The sequence below is a fragment of the Schistocerca gregaria genome, chromosome 8, assembly GCF_023897955.1.
Source record: "Schistocerca gregaria isolate iqSchGreg1 chromosome 8, iqSchGreg1.2, whole genome shotgun sequence".
NCBI classification, from domain to species: Eukaryota; Metazoa; Arthropoda; class Insecta; order Orthoptera; family Acrididae; genus Schistocerca; species Schistocerca gregaria.
Genome location: NC_064927.1, coordinates 261,499,366 through 261,519,460, shown reverse-complemented (window position 1 = coordinate 261,519,460; position 20,095 = coordinate 261,499,366). Strand labels below are relative to the sequence as shown.

Genomic DNA, 20,095 nt, shown 5'->3' with positions numbered 1-20,095 from the left:
GTAGTCCACGTAGTGGTGCAGTTACGGCCGTGCAGAAAACATCAGGCAGTAAAATATATGACACGTTTGCGAGAAGACAGACTCAGAAAAGAAACTAATGCATTGAAGTAGATACATGTTAAGGTACTAATAACCACAATATCTACCCTTACACAACTAACACCCTGCATGTAAATGATGTTATGGATAAACTCAGAACCTCTATGAGGCTGTTAGCAAGTGATGGCATTTCAACAACAAACACATGTCTCGCAAAAGAACCAGGACGAGAAATTCTGTCAAATTACTGCTTGTACAGGCCTTTATCGATAGTGGTTCTTCACATGCAACATTTGTGAGCAAGGGTGATAGCCGAAGTCCCGTCCGTAATCTCCGTAAAGTTACTTGGGGGAGGGGGGGGAGGGTGCAGCCCACTGCATCCATTTGTTTCTGATAGTACCTGAATATGGCGGTTTTTTATCCCACTGATCACAAATACAAATTGTTCTTTTATAGAAATGATGTGCAAGTCTCGCTATGCAGTGAACAGAGTAAAGTTGGGACTGGCGCGGCACACCTTAAGAGACGGTACAAGCAAGGACACGGGGATACGAGAGTTCACCCTAAATGTTGCAAGCCGATAAATTTCATAAGTAATTCCAGATCTGTATGTAAGCGATGTAATGGATAATTTCAAAACTTCTATGAAGCTGAAACTTCCTGGCATATTAAAACTGTGTGCCGGACCGAGACTCGAACTCGGTACCTTTGCCTTTCGCGGGCAAGTGCTCTGCCAACTTTTTTTTTTTTTTATTATCAGATTGACTTGGTATCTTTCACGAGAATTCAGACAACCATAGTCAAATCATCATTTAATATTAGCTGCAAAAAGAAAATCAACAAATTAGTTGAAACACAAATAAAACATTTCTTCTGAAGGGGAAGACAAACCCGTTATCCCACCCGTATGAATTTTGGGTGTATATATATATATGCAAAAGAGAAAAAAAAATTACGACAAAATACAGCAAGGGAGGGGACTCAAGCTCAGGGAAGAAACAGGAATCACAGGGGAACTTAACCAACACCTTGACGGTTAAACACAAGAAAAAGCATATTCGCAAAAAGCGTTCGGTATTGTGGTAACCGCTGCCATTTCCACGATATTATACAGGTGTACCAGTTTCTTTGACTCTTCAGTGTATGATGATGTGTAATGTAGTGCTTCCCGTACAGTATGCGAAACAGTTTCCAGGCAGCAGTGTTTACTAACTAAAAACAGGTGAGAAACCAAAAGGTTTGCCCACCCACGTTGCGCCTCCTGGTGGCCTCTGCAGCCACATTGCTCAGTGACTGCGTTCTCTCCACCACGGAGGCGACTGCAGAGTCCATCATGAAAATAGGCACCTCAAGGTCATCTCAACATCATCAGCATTGCCAGTTAGTGATAATTTTAAATGGTACTAAAAATTACGAGTAAATATTAGACATCGCAAATAATGTCCGCGGCTCGTGGTCTTGCGGTAGCGTTCTCGCTTCCCGTTCACGGGATCCCGGGCTCAATTCCCGGCGCGGTCAGGGATTTCCTCTGCCTCGAGATGACTGAATGTTGTGTGTCTTTCATCATCATTTCATCCTCAGTCACTCGCGAGGGGTCTCCCGGCCACCAATGCCATACGCTCATTATTATTATTATTGCAAATAATTAATGCCGAGTAATAAAATTTCTGGAATAAATTTGTCTAGGCAACACATTTAAGTCATTCTCATTTCAAGATCATAGCTTAAAGTAAGCACAAGACACGTCATTGCAAATTCGAAATGCTGGTACATTAGTAACTGGTGTAACCTCCAGAATGTTGAATGCAAACGTGCATGTATAGCGTTGTACAAGTGCCGGATGCCAGTACGGTGTGAAGCGCCATGCTTGTTTCACTTGGTCGGTCAATACAAGGGCGGTTCAAGCTGTTTATGGATAATGCTGGAGTTGTCGTCCGATCAGGTCCCGTATGTGCTCGATAGGAGACAGACCTGCCGATCGAGCAATCTAAGGCAACATATCGACACACTGTAGCGCACAGTGGGTTGCAAGAGCGGTATGTGGACGAGCGTTGTCCTGTTGAAAAATACCCTCTGGAATACTGTTCATCCTTAGCAGCACAATAGGTCCAATCACCAGTTTGATGAAGAATTTGAGTCCAGGTGCTTGGGGGGTTGGAGGAGGGGGGGGGGGGAGGTAAAGACGAGAATGCTCCAGCTGCCATACGAAATCACGCCCCTAACCATAGCTCGATGTGATGGTCCAGTATGCCTAGCACACAGACAGAATTGTTGCACGCTCTCGACTGTACTCCTTCTTCTAATCAACGTAGTTGTCGATACCAGTAATATTTTTCGAATTTTAGACAGATCAATATTATCTGTTGCTCTTCTGAAAACTTTCACATAATTTCATACACAGTATGTCATATTTCAAGCTAAAATTTACGAAGAGGATTTACTTTATAAAATATTTTAGATTCTATGTTATAATCGATAAGTACTAGTTCTCAATGTATAGTTAAAATTCTTTTTATTAGAAACCTTTGGACACTTGAAGTTTGTGTTATTAATTACGCAATCCTGTACTGCTTACTATGTTTATTTCCGAATTCATTTATGAAATCATGATCGAAGTTAATAATGTAACGAAAGCCAGCCGGAATTCATTTGCTAACAAAAATTGTAGACCCTTTTCAATATCATTTTCCCCGCAAAGAGAGAGTCTTAAGCTTGCCTCTGATGAGATAGGAGGTATTTTTGTATTTTTGTGGAACAATGTAATTTTGGCTTTGTTAACGTAAAAAATCAAAATACTCTATGACATACTAAACCGTGAGAAAATATGTTTACGTAAAAAATGCTGCATCAACAATCTTCAGACTTAGTTAGTTCAAACTAACCGTGAGGACCTGATGTGACATTTTCAGCTTCAGGAAACAAATCCATAGACAAGAAGAACTGGAGCCATCTCAGTATTGCAAGTTCAGTAAACTTGGAAGTTTATTGTAATCTTCGCTCCTTTCAAGTCTTTATAAAAGACTATGCTTACTAATTACTTCCACTAGACATTGTTTAATGTGGACAATAGATGGAAGTAGGAAGGAGAGGGGAGAATACAAGGTGTAGAAACTAGCCTTACAGTTTTCAGTAATGTCCACAACTCTTTCTGGCTGGTGTGAGATTTTTTTCCCTCATAAGAAAATTCTTGTCAGTTGCTGTGAATAATATAAAAACTAATGTTACAAGAAATATTGAAGAGAAATTACTTGTTGCTTCAACCTGTTCAAAAAACAGAGCCCCTGGAATATTTGGACCGACGAAAACATATGGATATTATGAAAGTTTATAGAAGCATGTGATACATACATTGAAGGGCCAAAGAAACTAGTACAGGTGCCTAATATCGTCTAGGGTCAACGTGAGCACGCAGAGGTGCTGCAATACGACGTGGCATGGACTCGACTAATGTCAGAAGTAGTGCTGGAAGAAACTGACACCACGAATCCTGCAGGGCTGTCCATAAATCTGTAAGAGGACGAAGGGGTGGAGATCTCTTCTGAACAGCACATTGCAAGGTATTGGATTCATGAGGTTGCCTCCTTACCCGTACACGTCCATCCGCTCGATACAATTTGAAATGAGACTCGTCCGATCAGGCAATATATTTCCAGTGATCTACAGTTCAGCGTCGGTGTTCACGGGCCAAGGGGTAGAGAAAAGCTTTGTGTTGTGCAGCCATCAAGGGTACACGATTGGACCTTCGAAAGACCATATCGATGATATTTCGTTGAATGGTTCTCACACTGACACTTATTGATGGCCCAGCATTGAAATCTGCAGCAACTTGCGGATGGGTTGCATTTATGTCATGTTGAACGATTCTCTTCAGTGGTCATTGGTCCCCTTCTTACAAGATCTTTTACCGGACGCAGCTATGTCGGTGACATGTTGTTTTACTAGATTCCTGATATTCACGATACACTCTGAAATGGTCGTACCGGAAAATCCCCATTTCATCGCTACCTCGGAGATGCTGTGTCCTATCGCTCGTGAACCGACTATAACATCATCACGCTCAGACTCACTTAAATCTTGATAAACAACCACTGTAGCAGCAGAAACCGATCTAACAACTGTGCCAGACACTTGTTGTTTTTATAGAGTTGTTGCCGACTGCAGCACCGTATTCCGCCTGCTTACATATATCTGTATTTGAATACGCACGCCTACACCAGTTTCTTTGGCGCTTTAGTGTGTTTTATCATGAAAACATAGGAGTACTCCGAGACAAAAAATAAAATATCGTAAGAAATGTGAAACTGTCTCCCCTGTGTAAAGAAAAGAGGCATCGCTGGTGAGCGCCTTCTAGAATATTCCAGCGAGAAAACTGTCAAGAATTCTGTTTTGGTAAGATCTGAGACATCAGTATTGTATCGTGTCACCTATGGACGCAATAACATTTACGAGAGACTTCGTACACGGCAGCGCTCAAGTGCTTGTGTGGCAGCGCGAGAAGTTCAGTTCTGACAGCTCCGCCTAATGCGACCGAGAATACTATCTATTTACCGATTTTTTTTTAATTTACCGCTCTTACTGACTCTTCATCACTGCACCGTCAACCAAATCTGCACCGTCAACCAAATCTCCGATATACTTTCAGGACAATATCTTCCTTGAAGTAGAACAAAATATATTTGTCGGGATGCTATTAGAGAACCCAAGTTTTATCGAAGTATACTACAAAACTGTTGTCCTCAGCATGCAATAAGTGCAATGTACACTAAACTTCGTTCATTAGTTGCAATGTCTCTGCATTCTATTAAAGATTTTCGTCCCTGGTTACACTTTCTCAGTCGAAAACCAACCGAGCAGAGAAGAGAAAGAAGTCGCTGAGGCAGAACAGTTTATCTTTTCGCCTACATCATGAAACCTTCCCGTCTAATATTGGATGAACGTTTGCTTGCTGACTGAACGCTGCGTCTCTTAAAATCTTTTAACTGCTGCTCTGTCAAGACTACCTGCTGATTATTACGACGAAACATAAAATGTGTTGTCGCCGTGGCCCTCAGTCGTTACCTGAAATTATTAAGACTGATTCTTACCTTTAATTATTTATACTGGATCGCCATCTGACTGCTACAGCAAACTGTGGAATGAATATACTTACTTCTCTTTAACATAATTATAAGCTGCTGGTGGAGTTTCATAATACTTTGTGACTGGAATTCTTTAAGTTGAAGTTAATTTAGATTTGATAAAAGCTGAAGCTCAGTTTAGACTTTTCTTTTAAGATAACAATAAATTCCGTAAAGCATTTACGTGAATGATTTTGGGATAGAAAATTCTTAATGCATTTAATCTGGTAGAAGTTAACTATATTCTGAAAACGATCTTGACAAACAATTACAAGGGGTATAGTTCTTTACAAAAATTCTTAAAAAGTAGCGTTGCGCTACATACCTAATTTTCCATCAAAATTACATAACTATATTCTGAGAACGATCTTGACAAACAATTACAAGGGGCATAGTTCTTTACAAAAATTCTTAAAAACTAGCATTGCGCTACATATAGCGAGTGGCTGGCGAGCACACCGCTTCTTTCAAAGTGTTAATTCATACCTCGCTTACAGCGACCTCCTCTCATGTCTCGCTAGCTACGACTGCCTCGTCTCACATCTTACTCGCAACTGCTCGCTTCCAACGCTCAATGCTACAAAAGTGCGGTCTCGCCGCCAACAATGGTTTTTGGTGCAGACAATCCCTGCTACCATTACAGATGTATTACTGCGCGCTGTTTCCCGCTCTTTCTCAAAATGTATCTATGCGCGGTTTCCCGCTCTTTCTCAATAATACACAATGCAATTTAATTAACAAAACAATTTAAATAAGAAACAGTTCAGATAATTACATGCTAAAACAGTTTAAATACGCCTATTACATAATTACATATGCCGCTACTCGGCTTTCTTAAAATTTTACTACGTTGTTGAGTCATATGGACTCAACATAAGTATAAAATCTGATTATAGAAAATAGTTTGAACAAAGTGTATACACAAATGCTGTCATACGAAATGATTTGTCTATCTCTAATAAAGAGAATATGTAAATAGAAAGGGTTTTAGTAGGAATTGTACATCAAGTAAAATTTGGTTCCCTTAAATTTAACAACAAGAATAAGAGTAAATGTGAAAATCAATATACAGATCATATGAAGCAATTGAAAGTTTACATTATGAAACATTTAATTCAAATTGGCATCTCTTAGTACCACAATTAAGGAAGGTACAAAAGGAATTGGATAGCATGGTCAAAGCACTGGCAACTGTCTGTGAATGCACTCAAAAGTCTGTTCCTTTCCCTCACATAGCACAACACCAGGTTTCGCCATGTGGTTCCATCATCGCCTTGCTCCATAGTTTTAGTGTACCCAAACACTAAGTACGTCGTCGAATAGCCTGAGTTGCCGCAGCCAAGTGAAACCTTCCCGTCTAATATTGGATGAACGTTTGCTTGCTGACTGAACGCTGCGTCTCTTAAAATCTTTTAACTGCTGCTCTGTCAAGACTACCTGCTGATTATTACGACGAAACATAAAATGTGTTGTCGCCGTGGCCCTCAGTCGTTACCTGAAATTATTAAGACTGATTCTTACCTTTAATTATTTATACTGGATCGCCATCTGACTGCTACAGCAAACTGTGGAATGAATATACTTACTTCTCTTTAACATAATTATAAGCTGCTGGTGGAGTTTCATAATACTTTGTGACTGGAATTCTTTAAGTTGAAGTTAATTTAGATTTGATAAAAGCTGAAGCTCAGTTTAGACTTTTCTTTTAAGATAACAATAAATTCCGTAAAGCATTTACGTGAATGATTTTGGGATAGAAAATTCTTAATGCATTTAATCTGGTAGAAGTTAACTATATTCTGAAAACGATCTTGACAAACAATTACAAGGGGTATAGTTCTTTACAAAAATTCTTAAAAAGTAGCGTTGCGCTACATACCTAATTTTCCATCAAAATTACATAACTATATTCTGAGAACGATCTTGACAAACAATTACAAGGGGCATAGTTCTTTACAAAAATTCTTAAAAACTAGCATTGCGCTACATATAGCGAGTGGCTGGCGAGCACACCGCTTCTTTCAAAGTGTTAATTCATACCTCGCTTACAGCGACCTCCTCTCATGTCTCGCTAGCTACGACTGCCTCGTCTCACATCTTACTCGCAACTGCTCGCTTCCAACGCTCAATGCTACAAAAGTGCGGTCTCGCCGCCAACAATGGTTTTTGGTGCAGACAATCCCTGCTACCATTACAGATGTATTACTGCGCGCTGTTTCCCGCTCTTTCTCAAAATGTATCTATGCGCGGTTTCCCGCTCTTTCTCAATAATACACAATGCAATTTAATTAACAAAACAATTTAAATAAGAAACAGTTCAGATAATTACATGCTAAAACAGTTTAAATACGCCTATTACATAATTACAATCACTCTGTATTTTTCTTGTCATCGGATGCTCTCCCCTGTCTTAGCATTTAAGCAAAGTTTTAAATAATAACGTTTTGTCAAAATCGTCAAACTCTGTATAGTCTTGTATTCATTTATATCCATTTCTTGGAGATCATGGTCAATTCTAGGAATCCTGTTAATGTCACTGCACTGTTAACATGGAATACAGTCGATTCGGAAATTCCACAAGGTTTTGTCGTTATTTCATGAACTTGTGCTAAATTTACATTACTCGTGGTTTCTTCACTGTTGGTCAGATCAGTAAAAAAATAAACATACTGGAAGGTTTTTACTGAACACCTGCTTTCTTTAACCGTTAAATCTTAAGGGAGTGGAAGGGCTGACTCAGTAAAGTGAACATTTCAATTCCAATGTGTTTATCAGCTACTAAGAACAATCTCACATAAAAATTGACAGACGCCACTCAGGCAAGATTATTTATGAAACACTCCTTACATAAAATCATAAGCAAGTTAATAAATCATTAGCCAACGATCTTGCATAAACATTGATAAATGCCAGTAAGGCTGAATTTGACCACAACTTTATCAAACAAATCTAGTTAAGACACATTACTTAAAACCTCTTCAATTTCCATATTTTAAGATTATATGTAAAGTAACAGTGGACACACAGCCTTAATTTTAACACGAATACTTAGAACATATTTATTAAACGCAACTTGGGCAATCTTGCAAATTACTAGGGAACCTCCATTGGCTTGTAAGACGGGCTTTAAGGGCATATAAAGTTACATCTTTGTACAATCATAAATGTGTAACAACAGAAGTAAGGCCCAAGCTTGTAAGGCCTAAGTTTAACCACGAACGATGGAGCCGACTGAGGGAAGTAATACAGGGTGATTCAAAAAGAATACCACAACTTTAAAAATGTGTATTTAATGACATAAACATAATATAACCTTCTGTTATACATCATTACAAAGAGTATTTAAAAAGGTTTTTTTTCACTCAAAAACAAGTTCAGAGATGTTCAATATGGCCCCGTCCAGACACTCGAGCAATATCAACCCGATACTCCAACTCGTTCCACACTCTCTGTAGCATATCAGGCGTAACAGTTTGGATAGTTGCTGTTATTTCTCGTTTCAAACCATCAATGGCGGCTGGGAGAGGTGGCCGAAACACCATATCCTTAACATAACCCCATAAGAAAAAATCGCAGGGGGTAAGATCAGGGCTTCTTGGAGGCCAGTGATGAAGTGCTCTGTCACGGGCTGCCTGGCGGCCGATCCATCGCCTCGGGTAGTTGACGTTCAGGTAGTTACGGACAGATAAGTGCCAATGTGGTGGCGCTCCATCCTGCTGAAATACGAATTGTTGTGCTTCTTGTTCGAGCTGAGGGAACAGCCAATTCTCTAACATCTCCAGATACTGTAGTCCAGTTACAGTAGCACCTTCGAAGAAAAAGGGACCAAAAACTTTATTGGCTGAAATGGCACAGCGCCTCAAGCGAACAAATGTACAACTAAATGAAACGTTATAGCTCCCTTAATTCGCCGACAGATAGTGCTTAGCTCTGCCTTTTGTGGTTGTAGAGTTTTAAATTCCTAAAGTTGTGGTATTCTTTTTGAATCTCCCTGTACTTTACTACGAACCAGTACATGGTTCCGTTTGAAACCCCACATCGAGTAGGCCACCGAAATGTGAACCCAGCAAACGCTACCGAAGAGGGACACACGAGATCAGGCGAAGTCCTCCGCCCGTAGGCCAAACCTGTAATCCAATGGCAAGCTCTGCGCTTCGGTTGCTCACTGCCTCAGCTCACTGAAACACATATCACACTCGACAACTTTAACATTCATGATTGATAAGTAAATTATCACTACAAAATCAAAGCTAAACAACAACTAATTTCACTCGGAAGTCCTTTCTTTAGTGCTAAGTGAAACAGTATCTGATAAACAAACGCTAAGAGTGGGAAATGAACTGGCTCACGAGAACCGACATGCATTAGAACTTAATGACACTCATATTGGCCACCTTAAGTGGGCCTGGAAAGCTCAACACGGTAACCTTTAGAAATAAAAACTCAGATTGCCCGCAGAGGTCATACTGACATGGATTAACCGATATCGTAGGCAAACACTTGCTAATAATAGCTAATAAATTTTCTGCAAATACATCAATATTATGCGGAAGCTGGGCACACGCTTAGTAAGAGGCATCAAATGAAATCGAACACACATAACATGACGCGTTCGGTAATGTCTCATTATACCAAGAGTGATCACAATCACAGTTAACTAAGCGCTCTTAGTAATTAGAGTACTTAACTGGATGTCTTGATGCTAGGGCGATTTTGCGAAGACGTCAGAGCATCACATCGCAAGACTTTAACAGGGTGTCCCTCCAAGCAAGAATGCACATCCACAGCTCGCGAGGTTGCCAGAGAATGCACAGCGCTGGCCAACTAGCACCGCCTCCAGCAAAACGACGCGATAACCACCAACCGGCCTCAGACACTCCGTTTTCGCTCCTGCCCGATAGCCAATCGCCGACTCGCGCAGCGCCACCTTCTGTTCTCAAAGCGTTATTCCCCTTTACACGCGGTCAGCACTCGCTTATAATCCGAGCCGGCCCAAGCCGCAAGACAAACCTCTGTACATAGTAGTCATGTCAGAGATACTACTGGCGCCGGTCCCGCCACGGCTTATACTCGATACGACAATTTTAGATTGTTTACAAATGTCTTTTCGTCCTTTACGCACACCTACCAGAGTGGGATGACAAGTATGCCCTTGCGCCTGCGTCTTGCCAACCACCAAACACACGTCACCACCAAACACACGTCTCCACCAAACACAAGTGAAGAGACGATATAGACTACTGACCATCAAAATTGCTACACCAAAAAGAAATGCAGATGAAAAACGGGTATTCATTGGACAAATATATTATACTCGAACTGACATGTGATTACATTTTCACGCAATTTGGGTGCATAGATCCTGAGAAATCAGTACCCAGAAAAACCACCTCTGGCCGTAATAACGGCCTTGATACGCCTGGGCATTGTGTCAAACAGAGCTTGGATGGCCTGTACAGGTACAGCTGCCCATGCAGCGTAAACACGATACCACAGTTCATCAAGAGTAGTGACTGGCGTATTGTGACGAGTCAGTTGCTCGCCCACGATAGACCAGACGTTTTCAGTTGGTGAGAGATCGGTAGAATGTGCTGGCCAGGGCAGTAGTCGAACATTTTCTGTATCCAGAAAGGCTCGTACAGGACCTGCAACATGCGGTCTTGCATTATCCTGCTGAAATGTAGGGTTTCGCAGGGATCGAAAGAAGGGTAGAGCCACGGGTCGTAACACATCTGAAATGTAACGTCCACTGTTCAAAGTGCCCTCAGTTTGAACAAGAGGTGACCGAGACGTGTAACCAATGGCACCCCATACCATCACGCCGGGTGATACGCCAGTATGGCGATGACGAATACACGCTTCCAATGTGTGTTCACCGCGATGTCACCAAACACGGATGCGACTAGCATGATGCTGTAAACAGAACCTGGATTCATCTGAAAAAATGACGTTTTGCCATTCATGCACCCAGGTTCGTCGTTGAGGACACCATCACAGGCGCTCCTGTCTGTGATGCAGCGTCAAGGGTAAGCGCAGCCATGGTCTCAGAGCTGATGTACATGCTGCTGCAAACGACGTCGAACTGTTCGTGCAGATGGTTGTCGTCTTGCAAACGTCCCCATCTGTTGACTCAGGGATCGAGATCTGGGTGCACGATCTGTTACAGCCATGCGGATGATAGGCCTGTTATCTCGACTGCTAGTGATACGAGACCGTTGGCATCCAGCACGGCGTTCCGTATTACCCTCCTGAACCCAGCGATTCCATATTCTGCTAACAGTCATTGTATCTCGACCAGCGCGAGCAGCAATGTCGCGATACGATAAACCGCAGTCGCGATAGGTTACAATCCGATCTTTAACAAAGTTGGAAACGTGATTGTACGCATTTCTCCTCCTTAGCCGAGGCATCACAACAACGTTTCACCAGGCAACGCCGGTGAACTGCTGTCTGTGTATAAGAAATCGGTTGGAAACTTTCCTCATGTCAGCACGTTGTAGTTGTTGCCACTGGCGCCAACCTTGTGTGAATGCTCTGAAAAGCTAACCATTTGCATATCATAGCACCTTCTTCCTGTCGGTTAAATTTCACGTCTGTAGCACGTCATATTCGTGGTGTAGCAATTTTAATGGCCAGTAGTGTAGCACAGACATACTAATCATTCAGCGAGAGGTGACCAATTGCACGTGTAACAGTCTATATGTGGCAATATAGCTCTAAGGCGGCCAAAACACAGCGGTTACAGCTTCTGGACTGCCGGTAGCGGGTGTGTCTTGAGGTGCCTAATTTCTTGACGGCTACTTTAATCGATTCAACCTCCATTCTACAGCACGGTTGTGAAATATCCGCTACTTGGCGGAGATACAGTAATTTTCACCCACTTTATCAAATAACAATAAGTCTTTTCAGGGCCGTAGTGCAGCTGCCGGAACGAGATCCAGAGGGCAGACGTGTGACCCTGATGCGCGTAGGCAAGCTGGCACCGGGCGCCTTTCCACCAGAGGAGCAGGCCAAAGTCGACTTTATGAGTGGCGACGCAACGCTGTGGGAGGACGACGCCACCGTCATCTGTGGCGAGGTGCTCGTCCAGGACATGCAGGGTGCCACCATGGCGCACTTCACCGCCATGTCGCCCTGGCTGATGCGGCGCATCATGACCTGCTACCAGGTAAACAAAGAAAAACCAACGGCAGCTGCTACTACGTAGAGCTACGGTCCAAGCTTGTTGTTGTTGTTGTGATCTTCAGTCCTGAGACTGGTTTGATGCAGCTCTCCATGCTACTCTATCCTGTACAAGCTTCTTCATCTCCCAGTACCTACTGCAACCTACATCCTTCTGAATCTGCTTAGTGTATTCATCTCTTGGTCTCTCTCTACGATTTTTAACCTCCACGCTGCCCTCCAATGCTACATTTGTGATGTCTTGATGCCTCAGAACATGTCCTATCAACCGGTCCCTCCTTGTCAAGTTGTGACACAAACTCCTCTTCTCCCCAATTCTATTCAATACCTCCTCATTAGTTATGTGATCTACCCATCTAATCTTCAGCATTCTTCTGTAGCACCACATTTCGAAAGCTTCTATTCTCTACTTCTCTAAACTATTTATCGTCCATGTTTCACTTCCATACATGGCTACACTCCATACAAATACTTTCAGAAACGACACTTAAATCTATACTCGATGCTAACAAATTTCTCTTCTTCAGAAACACTTTCCTTGCCATTGCCAGTCTATGTTTTCTATCCTCTCTTCTTCGACCATCATCAGTTACTTTGCTGCCCAAATAGCAAAAGCCTTTTACTACTTTAAGCGTCGCATTTCCTAATGTAATTCCCCCAGCATCATCGGATTTAATTAGACTACATTCCATTATTATCGTTTCGCTTTTGTTGATGTTCATCTTATATCCTCCTTTCAAGACACTGTCCATTCCGTTCAACTGCTCTTCCAAGTCCTTTGCTGTCTCTGACAGAATTACAATGTCATCGGCGAACATCAACGTTTTTATTTCTTCTCCATGGACTTTAATACCTACTCCGTACTTTTCTTTTGTTTCCTTTAGTGCTTGCTCAATATACAAACTGAAGAACATCGGGGACAGGCCACAAACCTTTCTCACTCCCTTCCCAACCGCTGATTCCCTTTCATGCCCCTCGACTCTTATAACTGCCATCTGGTTTCTGTACAAATTGTAAATAGCTTTTCGCTCCCTGTATTTTATCCCTGCCACCTTTAGAATTTGAAAGAGAGTATTCCAGTCAACACTGTCAAAAGCTTTCTCTAAGTCTACAAATGCTAGAAATGTAGATTTGCCTTTACTTAATCTATTTTCTAAGATAAGTCGTAGGGTCTCTGTTAACACTAACAACTCTACTCACACGCTGCTGGTCTCGGTGGGTAAGTGAAGGGCGTCAGCGACTGCGATGAGGGCATCTTTAAGCTTGCTGCAAGCTTATTGCGTGGAAAAACCACGACGTTCGAAACAAACCGAACTTATTGCATCAGAATATAGGGATACCTATACACTAGGTCATAGGATACCTCCTAAAACCGAGTCGGACCTCCTTTTTCCCGGCGCAATACTGCAACTCGATGTGGCATGGACTCAAGAAGTCGTTGGAAGTCCCGTATAGAATTACTGAGCCGTACTGTCTCTATAGCCGTCCACAATTGCGATAGTGTTGCCGGTGCTGGATTTTTTGCACGAAGAAACCGCCCGATTATATCCTATAAAAAATGCTCGATGTGATTCATGCCACGCGATTTGGGTGGACAAATCGTTCGCTCGAGTTGTTCACAGTGTTCTTCGAACCAATGATGAAAAACTGTGGCCCAGCGACTTGGTGCACTAACACCCATAAGAAATCCATTGCTGTTAGGGAACATCAGGCCCATGAATGCCTACAAATGATCTCCACCTAATCGAACGTAATTATTTTCCGTCAATGGTCCGGTCAGTTGGACGAGAGGACCCAGTCCATTTGTAAGTAGTCTGTTTAGGTTTTATGTTGGTAACGCCATGTAGCGCTCTATATGAAAATCACTGACTGTGCTGTGTGAAGGCTGTGGTTGGTTTGCATTGTTGCAGTATATGCTATTGTAGTGTTGGGCAGTTCGCTGTTGACATCCCGTTGCATGGCGCAGTTGGAGGTGAGCCGCCAGCAGTGGTGGGTGTGGGGAAGTGAGATGATGGGTTTTTGAGAGCGGATGATCTCGACGTGTGTCCATCAGAAACAGTACATTTGTAAGAATGGATGTCCTGAACTGCTATATATATTATGACTTTTGAACACTTTTAAGGTAAATACATTGTTTGTTCTCTATCAAAATCTTTCATTTGCTAACTATGCCTATTAGTAGTTAGTGCCTGCAGTAGTTAGAATCTTTTATTTAGCTGGCAGTAGTGGCGCTCGCTGTATTGCAGTAGTTCGAGTAACGAAGATTTTTGTGAGGTAAGTGATTTGTGAAAGGTGTAGGTTAATGTTAGTCAGGGCCATTCTTCTGTAGGGATTATTGAAAGTCAGACTGCGTTGCGCTAAAAAAATATTGTGTGTCAGTTTAGTGTTGATCAGAACAGGTAAAGAGCGAAATGTCTGAGTACGCTCAGTTTTGCTCAGCTGCTTGAAAATAAAATAATGTAAGAGATTTATCAGCACAGTAATTCAATAATTTTTCTAAGGGGGCGTTTCAAATTCCATAGAAAAACAGCGTCCACCAATACGGAGCCACTACCACCTTGCAGCGCCTTGTTGACAACTCGGGACCATGACTTCGTGCAGCCTGTGCCACTCTCGAACGCAGCCACCAGCTCGTAACAATTGGAATTCAGTCTCATCTGACCAGGCCACTGTTTTTTTATCGTCTACGGTCCAGCTGGTATTATCACGAGCAAGGTAGACGTGCTGCAGGTGGTCGTGTTACCAAAGGCACTCGCGTTACTCCTCTGCTGCTATCTTCCATTAACGCCAAGTTTCGCAGTACTGTCCTAAAGGATAAGTTCGCCGTACGTTCCGCATGGATTTATGCTGCCACGCAATATTGCCTCCTGTTAACACTAACAACTCTACGCACACACTGCTGGTCGCGTTGGTTACGTGAAGGGCGTCGGCGACTGCGTTGAGGGCATCTTCAAGCTTGCTCTTCGCATTCCTTTTAGTACTTCTTGCTTCTCTGGTAACTTGATGAGCGAATCTTTCAGCTCCATGCACCCATTGTCTGTCACACTCAAGCAATTGATCTTCCATATCAGAGCCACATTTTATGACTAAATTTCGCTGGACTTCCTACCTTCCCATTACTCCAACGGTGAAACATATCACTGCATCTAGCACTACAACTTTTAATGTATTTAGTCCTACAAAAACATTCTTGGGTAATCTTTCCCATACGCAATGGTTGAAACGTTCATTAGTATTTTCAGTGCCCCCATGAAGACATTTACTTAGCAAAACCGGGCCACTCAAATCTATAAATTTTTTTATTTCATTCATAACAGGCTTAGGAAGAGAATGATTATGATGGTATATTTGACCACTTTCAATTGCTTTTTGGTAACAACACGAAGAATTTGCTCCTTTAGGGCAAAGTCCTTGAACAGGGTGGTCATCTATAAATCACTTATGAAACTAGGTGACCCATACAGCTTTTTCCCATTACTGTAACATCATTCAGAGGTGCAGTTCGTCTAATGACCAGTCCACAGTAACTCTGAAGAAGGTCTGTTTCAGTCTCTGTCAATCTGCCTCGGCCAGACAGAGATTTCCTGTAAGATAGCAACTTTCCTTTCATTTCTCTTTGTACTTTCCTCAATCTGTCCACAGCTCGTGGTCGTGCGGTAGCGCTCTCGCTTCCGACGCCCGGGTTTCCGGTTTCGATTCCCGGCGGGGTCAGGGATTTTCTCTGCCTCGTGATTACTGGGTGTTGTGTGATGTCCTTAGGTTAGTTAGGTTTAAGTAGTTATAGGAGACTGATGACCATAGATGTTAAGTTCCATAGTGCTCAGATCCATTTTGAACCTTCCTCAATCTAGCACCCATCGTCTTTTGCACATATCCACAACACTTCAGTTTTGTTACCAAGGTATCACCATAAACATTGAAATCATTAATTTTATTGAAAGCTTTAGAGTCCCCATCGCCTAGGTACGTTATAAACGAGCACCGACCTCTGAAATATTTTCGAGCTCCATCGCACTCCGTACCTCCACTGTAACGATCATAATTCTTAGAACACTGATGTTCAGTATGGCCTTCAGTGTTACCATGGCAGGTGTGACAGTACTTAGATAAGCACTCAACATCAACAACTTTTCCATTCTCAAGAGAAGTAGGACTTACAACACAATTCAAGGAACGATGTCCCATCAACTGCAACAGCAATGTCGCTGGTTCCACCAATATTTACAGTTTCTTCTACTGCACGTTTTATAGATGCTTTAGACACAACCGTCAAGACACACAAAAGTATTTTTATGTACTTGCTGGACCCACTTGGAAAAGGAGAAAGGTCCATCATACCATAAAACGTTTGAACAGCCTTTTTTTCCTTTTCCTATTGCGAGTATTGCATACACTAACTTCAAATTCACCTCATATGAATTATGTACAATGTTCGAAGTCATTTTTGAGGTAGATTTATTGCAGGATCTACACAGAACAACTCATTTTGACGCTAAACCCTTCCTGCTACTTTGTTGTTCAGTTATTTCCAGACAGCCTACACCATCACATTGTGTACATTTCGCCACTTCTTTTATCAAAGAAGATGAGTTGTATATCACCAGGAGGCGTGCCATGTGGGAGATTCTTCCCTGAAGAACTGATACATAGGTTACTATCTACAGTGTGGTTTGCTTTGTCTGTGAACTGGTTATCACGGAATTTCCTTTTATTGAATTTATTGATGCATGGCATAGTTCGTATTTATTGCACATTATAGGATATGTAATTCCATAAATATATGTAGCACTTCGGTAACAAACATTCAGTAACACGTGAACAAACTATTTCAGCGAAACAAAGTAAATACTAGCAAAGATAATCATTTACAGACACTACAAAGCTGCACTGTTACGAACTTATGCAATATATCATACGTATAATCGCTGAAAAAAGAAAGGTCAGCTCTTTTCGAAATGATATTGGTTTCTGTAACAGAAATAAAGGCGGCGTGGTGGCATACATTTCATTTTAAGCCCTATAATGTTTGTATCAAAGTAATTAGGAAAGACTATAGAATTTAATAAAGTCATGAAAAAATTTCGATTTTTCCACCATTTATAAGTACACTTTATCCTTAATAAAATTTAACCTGCTGCCAAGGAGAAGTCACTAGTTTTTAAACAAGAGAAGTCCGATCACCGTCTCCAGGTTAGACAATGTCCCCATTTCCTGGAAACTGGGAACGGACCCCAGAGGACGAGCCCAGGAGCTACCAGCAATGACATGTTAGAAGATTCACAATACAGCTGTACTAATGGACAACAGACTTAGAGACAGATACAGCATTAGAGGGAGAGGCTGCTCTGTTGCCACCGAAATAGTTTGACGTGCTACATAGTATGGCTGTTGTATTTTGTATTGACTGCGGGCTTGACAGTCGAGGGCTAAGTAGGCAAGCAAATGCATGCCATCTAGAGTGCTCAACAAACACTCTTGGAGATTATGCATGTCACCATACGATCACCAATACGAAAGCGAGTGTTTAATGTTCTGTTTACACAGTGGAATGATGCTATTGGGTGCTGTGTCAAGTGGTACACTGCCTTATGATACCACCCACGTCCTTCATTCCACCCCGTTCACGTGTCTAATTGGCTCTGCTCGAGTGCTGGAATTTATTGGTCGATGTGGTTTCTTTTTTATTTTACTTTTGTCCATTACATTTTTTTCAGTTCCAAATTCTTATTTACCACTCTTTTCAGGATCCACATGTAATTTTATTCGTGAGTCAGCAGTATTTCATTGGTGTTGTGACGAATTGTTTGCTCACTCCCAAGGACCCCAGCTTACCAGCTGTATTGTTGGTTATTTAAACTCATAAATCTGTAATAGCGCCAAAGTGAGAAGTGACTTGTCGACTATCATTGGAATGTGACTGACACGTGGCTAGCGGTGGTCTCACGGTTCTAGGCGCTCAGTCCGGAATCGCGCGACTGCTGCGGTCGCAGGTTCGAATCCTGCCTCGGGCATGGATGTGTGTGATGTCCTTAGGTTAGTTAGGTTTAATTAGTTCTAAGTTCTAGGCGACTGATGACCACAGATGTTTAGTCGCATAGTGCTCAGAGCCATTTTTGACACGTGGCTATATAGTTTTCGAAATGTAAATTGTAACGAAAAATTATGGAATAAGTCTCTATGTTGTCCATTAATACCTTTGTCGTACCTATCGTGCATAAGTTTGGAAGACGTCTTCGCATCAAAATTAACTTCGCGATCTAAGCAACGGGGATTGCTTCATACTAATTGATAGTTGCTCCAGTCTCTGGACTACGGAGTTATTGGACGGTGATAATGGAGTATAATGTTCCGCACACTGCTTTCCCAGCCACTAATTTTGTATTTAAAATGACACCTTACTTCTGATCACCAGTTCCAACCAACGCCCTTCTTCTTCATCTCAGTACTCTGACATTTTACAACTTGCTGTCATCTAACAAACTTGCTCCAAAATATCATTTCGTTTAATCTCAAAAAATAAAAATGCCCAACAAGAAAAATGAGTGTCTACTCAGGGTTAACATTCCACCTCTCAAGGATCGGCGCTCATGTCAATTGATGCTATACTCCATGCCTATTTCCGTTTGTAGCATGATATAGGTCTGTACTTCAGTTACTTCTTGTCATCCGCACTGAAAACACAGTCACACCAAGGTAGCTGAGCATTCCATGGCAACCACTACACGACGCCCGAACGATTACTTCTCTCAATACTGCCACATTCATCTCTTTGTGGGTAATTCATTCCTGTTCGATGCAATAAGAAATCAAAGGACAGTGACAGTTCATGAGACTCAAAACTACACAAAGTTTAAATGTTGTTTCCCGCCGAAATTGTCGCTCTACCTTTATGAAGTGTTGGAAAACAGTAAATAAGAAGGCGAATGAAACGGGTTGATGAGTTTGCAAAGTTTAACTCTTGGTTAGCTCGTCAAGAGTTAAGTTTCGCTTCGTCACCATGTGGTGAAATTTCTTTCTTTTCTCTTCTTACAGGAAGCATATCCGCTGCGGCCTAAAGGCTTCCACGTTATCAACAGCAATCCTGGCCTAGAGAAAATATTCTCGTTTTTCGAGGGTTTCCTTAAAGAGAAGTTCAAGAAAAGGGTATGTACTCAAATATATGTAAGTGTCGTTTGTAATTTAAAATATGAATGCTCAGTACCATTGACATGCACTCTAGAAACATTTTTTGGAGCAGAATCAGGTCACATACTTCTTTAAATAACAGATGCCTCAATCTGGATTTGATGGATATCCTAGAAAAAGTGCACATAAAATAAAGTGTCACCATAACTTACGGTTGCTAGTATGTTTTGTTATCTGAATTCATAAGCTTTAAATACGTACAATTAATAATGAAACTTTCTTTCGATTGTAACATTTATAGGTTAAAAGAAAATGCTGGCTGTAGCACATTCTTTGAAATTATGAGTGCAGCAGCGGTAAAATACAGCAAGTGAAAGGTTATCAGAATAGAAAACTGGAGTGTAGCTACAAGAGTCGTAGGACGTGAAAGGGAGGCAGAAGATTAGGAAAGAATGAAACAGACATGCAGCCTATTCCCATGTTATTCGACACTGAAAAAGCACTAAAGGAAAGCAAACAGAAACTTAGAACTGTAATTAAAATTCAAGGAGAAGAAATGAAAAAGGTATTGTTTGCTGATGGCATTGTAATTCTGTCACAGACGGCAGAGGACTTGGAAGAGCAATTGCACG

General features: G+C 41.7%; 1 protein-coding gene across 1 annotated transcript in view; it reads left to right on the top strand.

The window, feature by feature from the left end:
- LOC126284299 (retinol-binding protein pinta-like) overlaps window positions 1-20,095 on the top strand; it is a 136,543-nt gene that overhangs the window by 109,699 nt on the left and 6,749 nt on the right. The window contains exons 4-5 of the mRNA XM_049983130.1: window positions 12,066-12,324; window positions 19,371-19,481. Of these exons, the coding sequence (XP_049839087.1) occupies window positions 12,066-12,324; window positions 19,371-19,481 (370 nt within the window). The remainder of the gene's footprint in view (window positions 1-12,065; window positions 12,325-19,370; window positions 19,482-20,095) is intronic.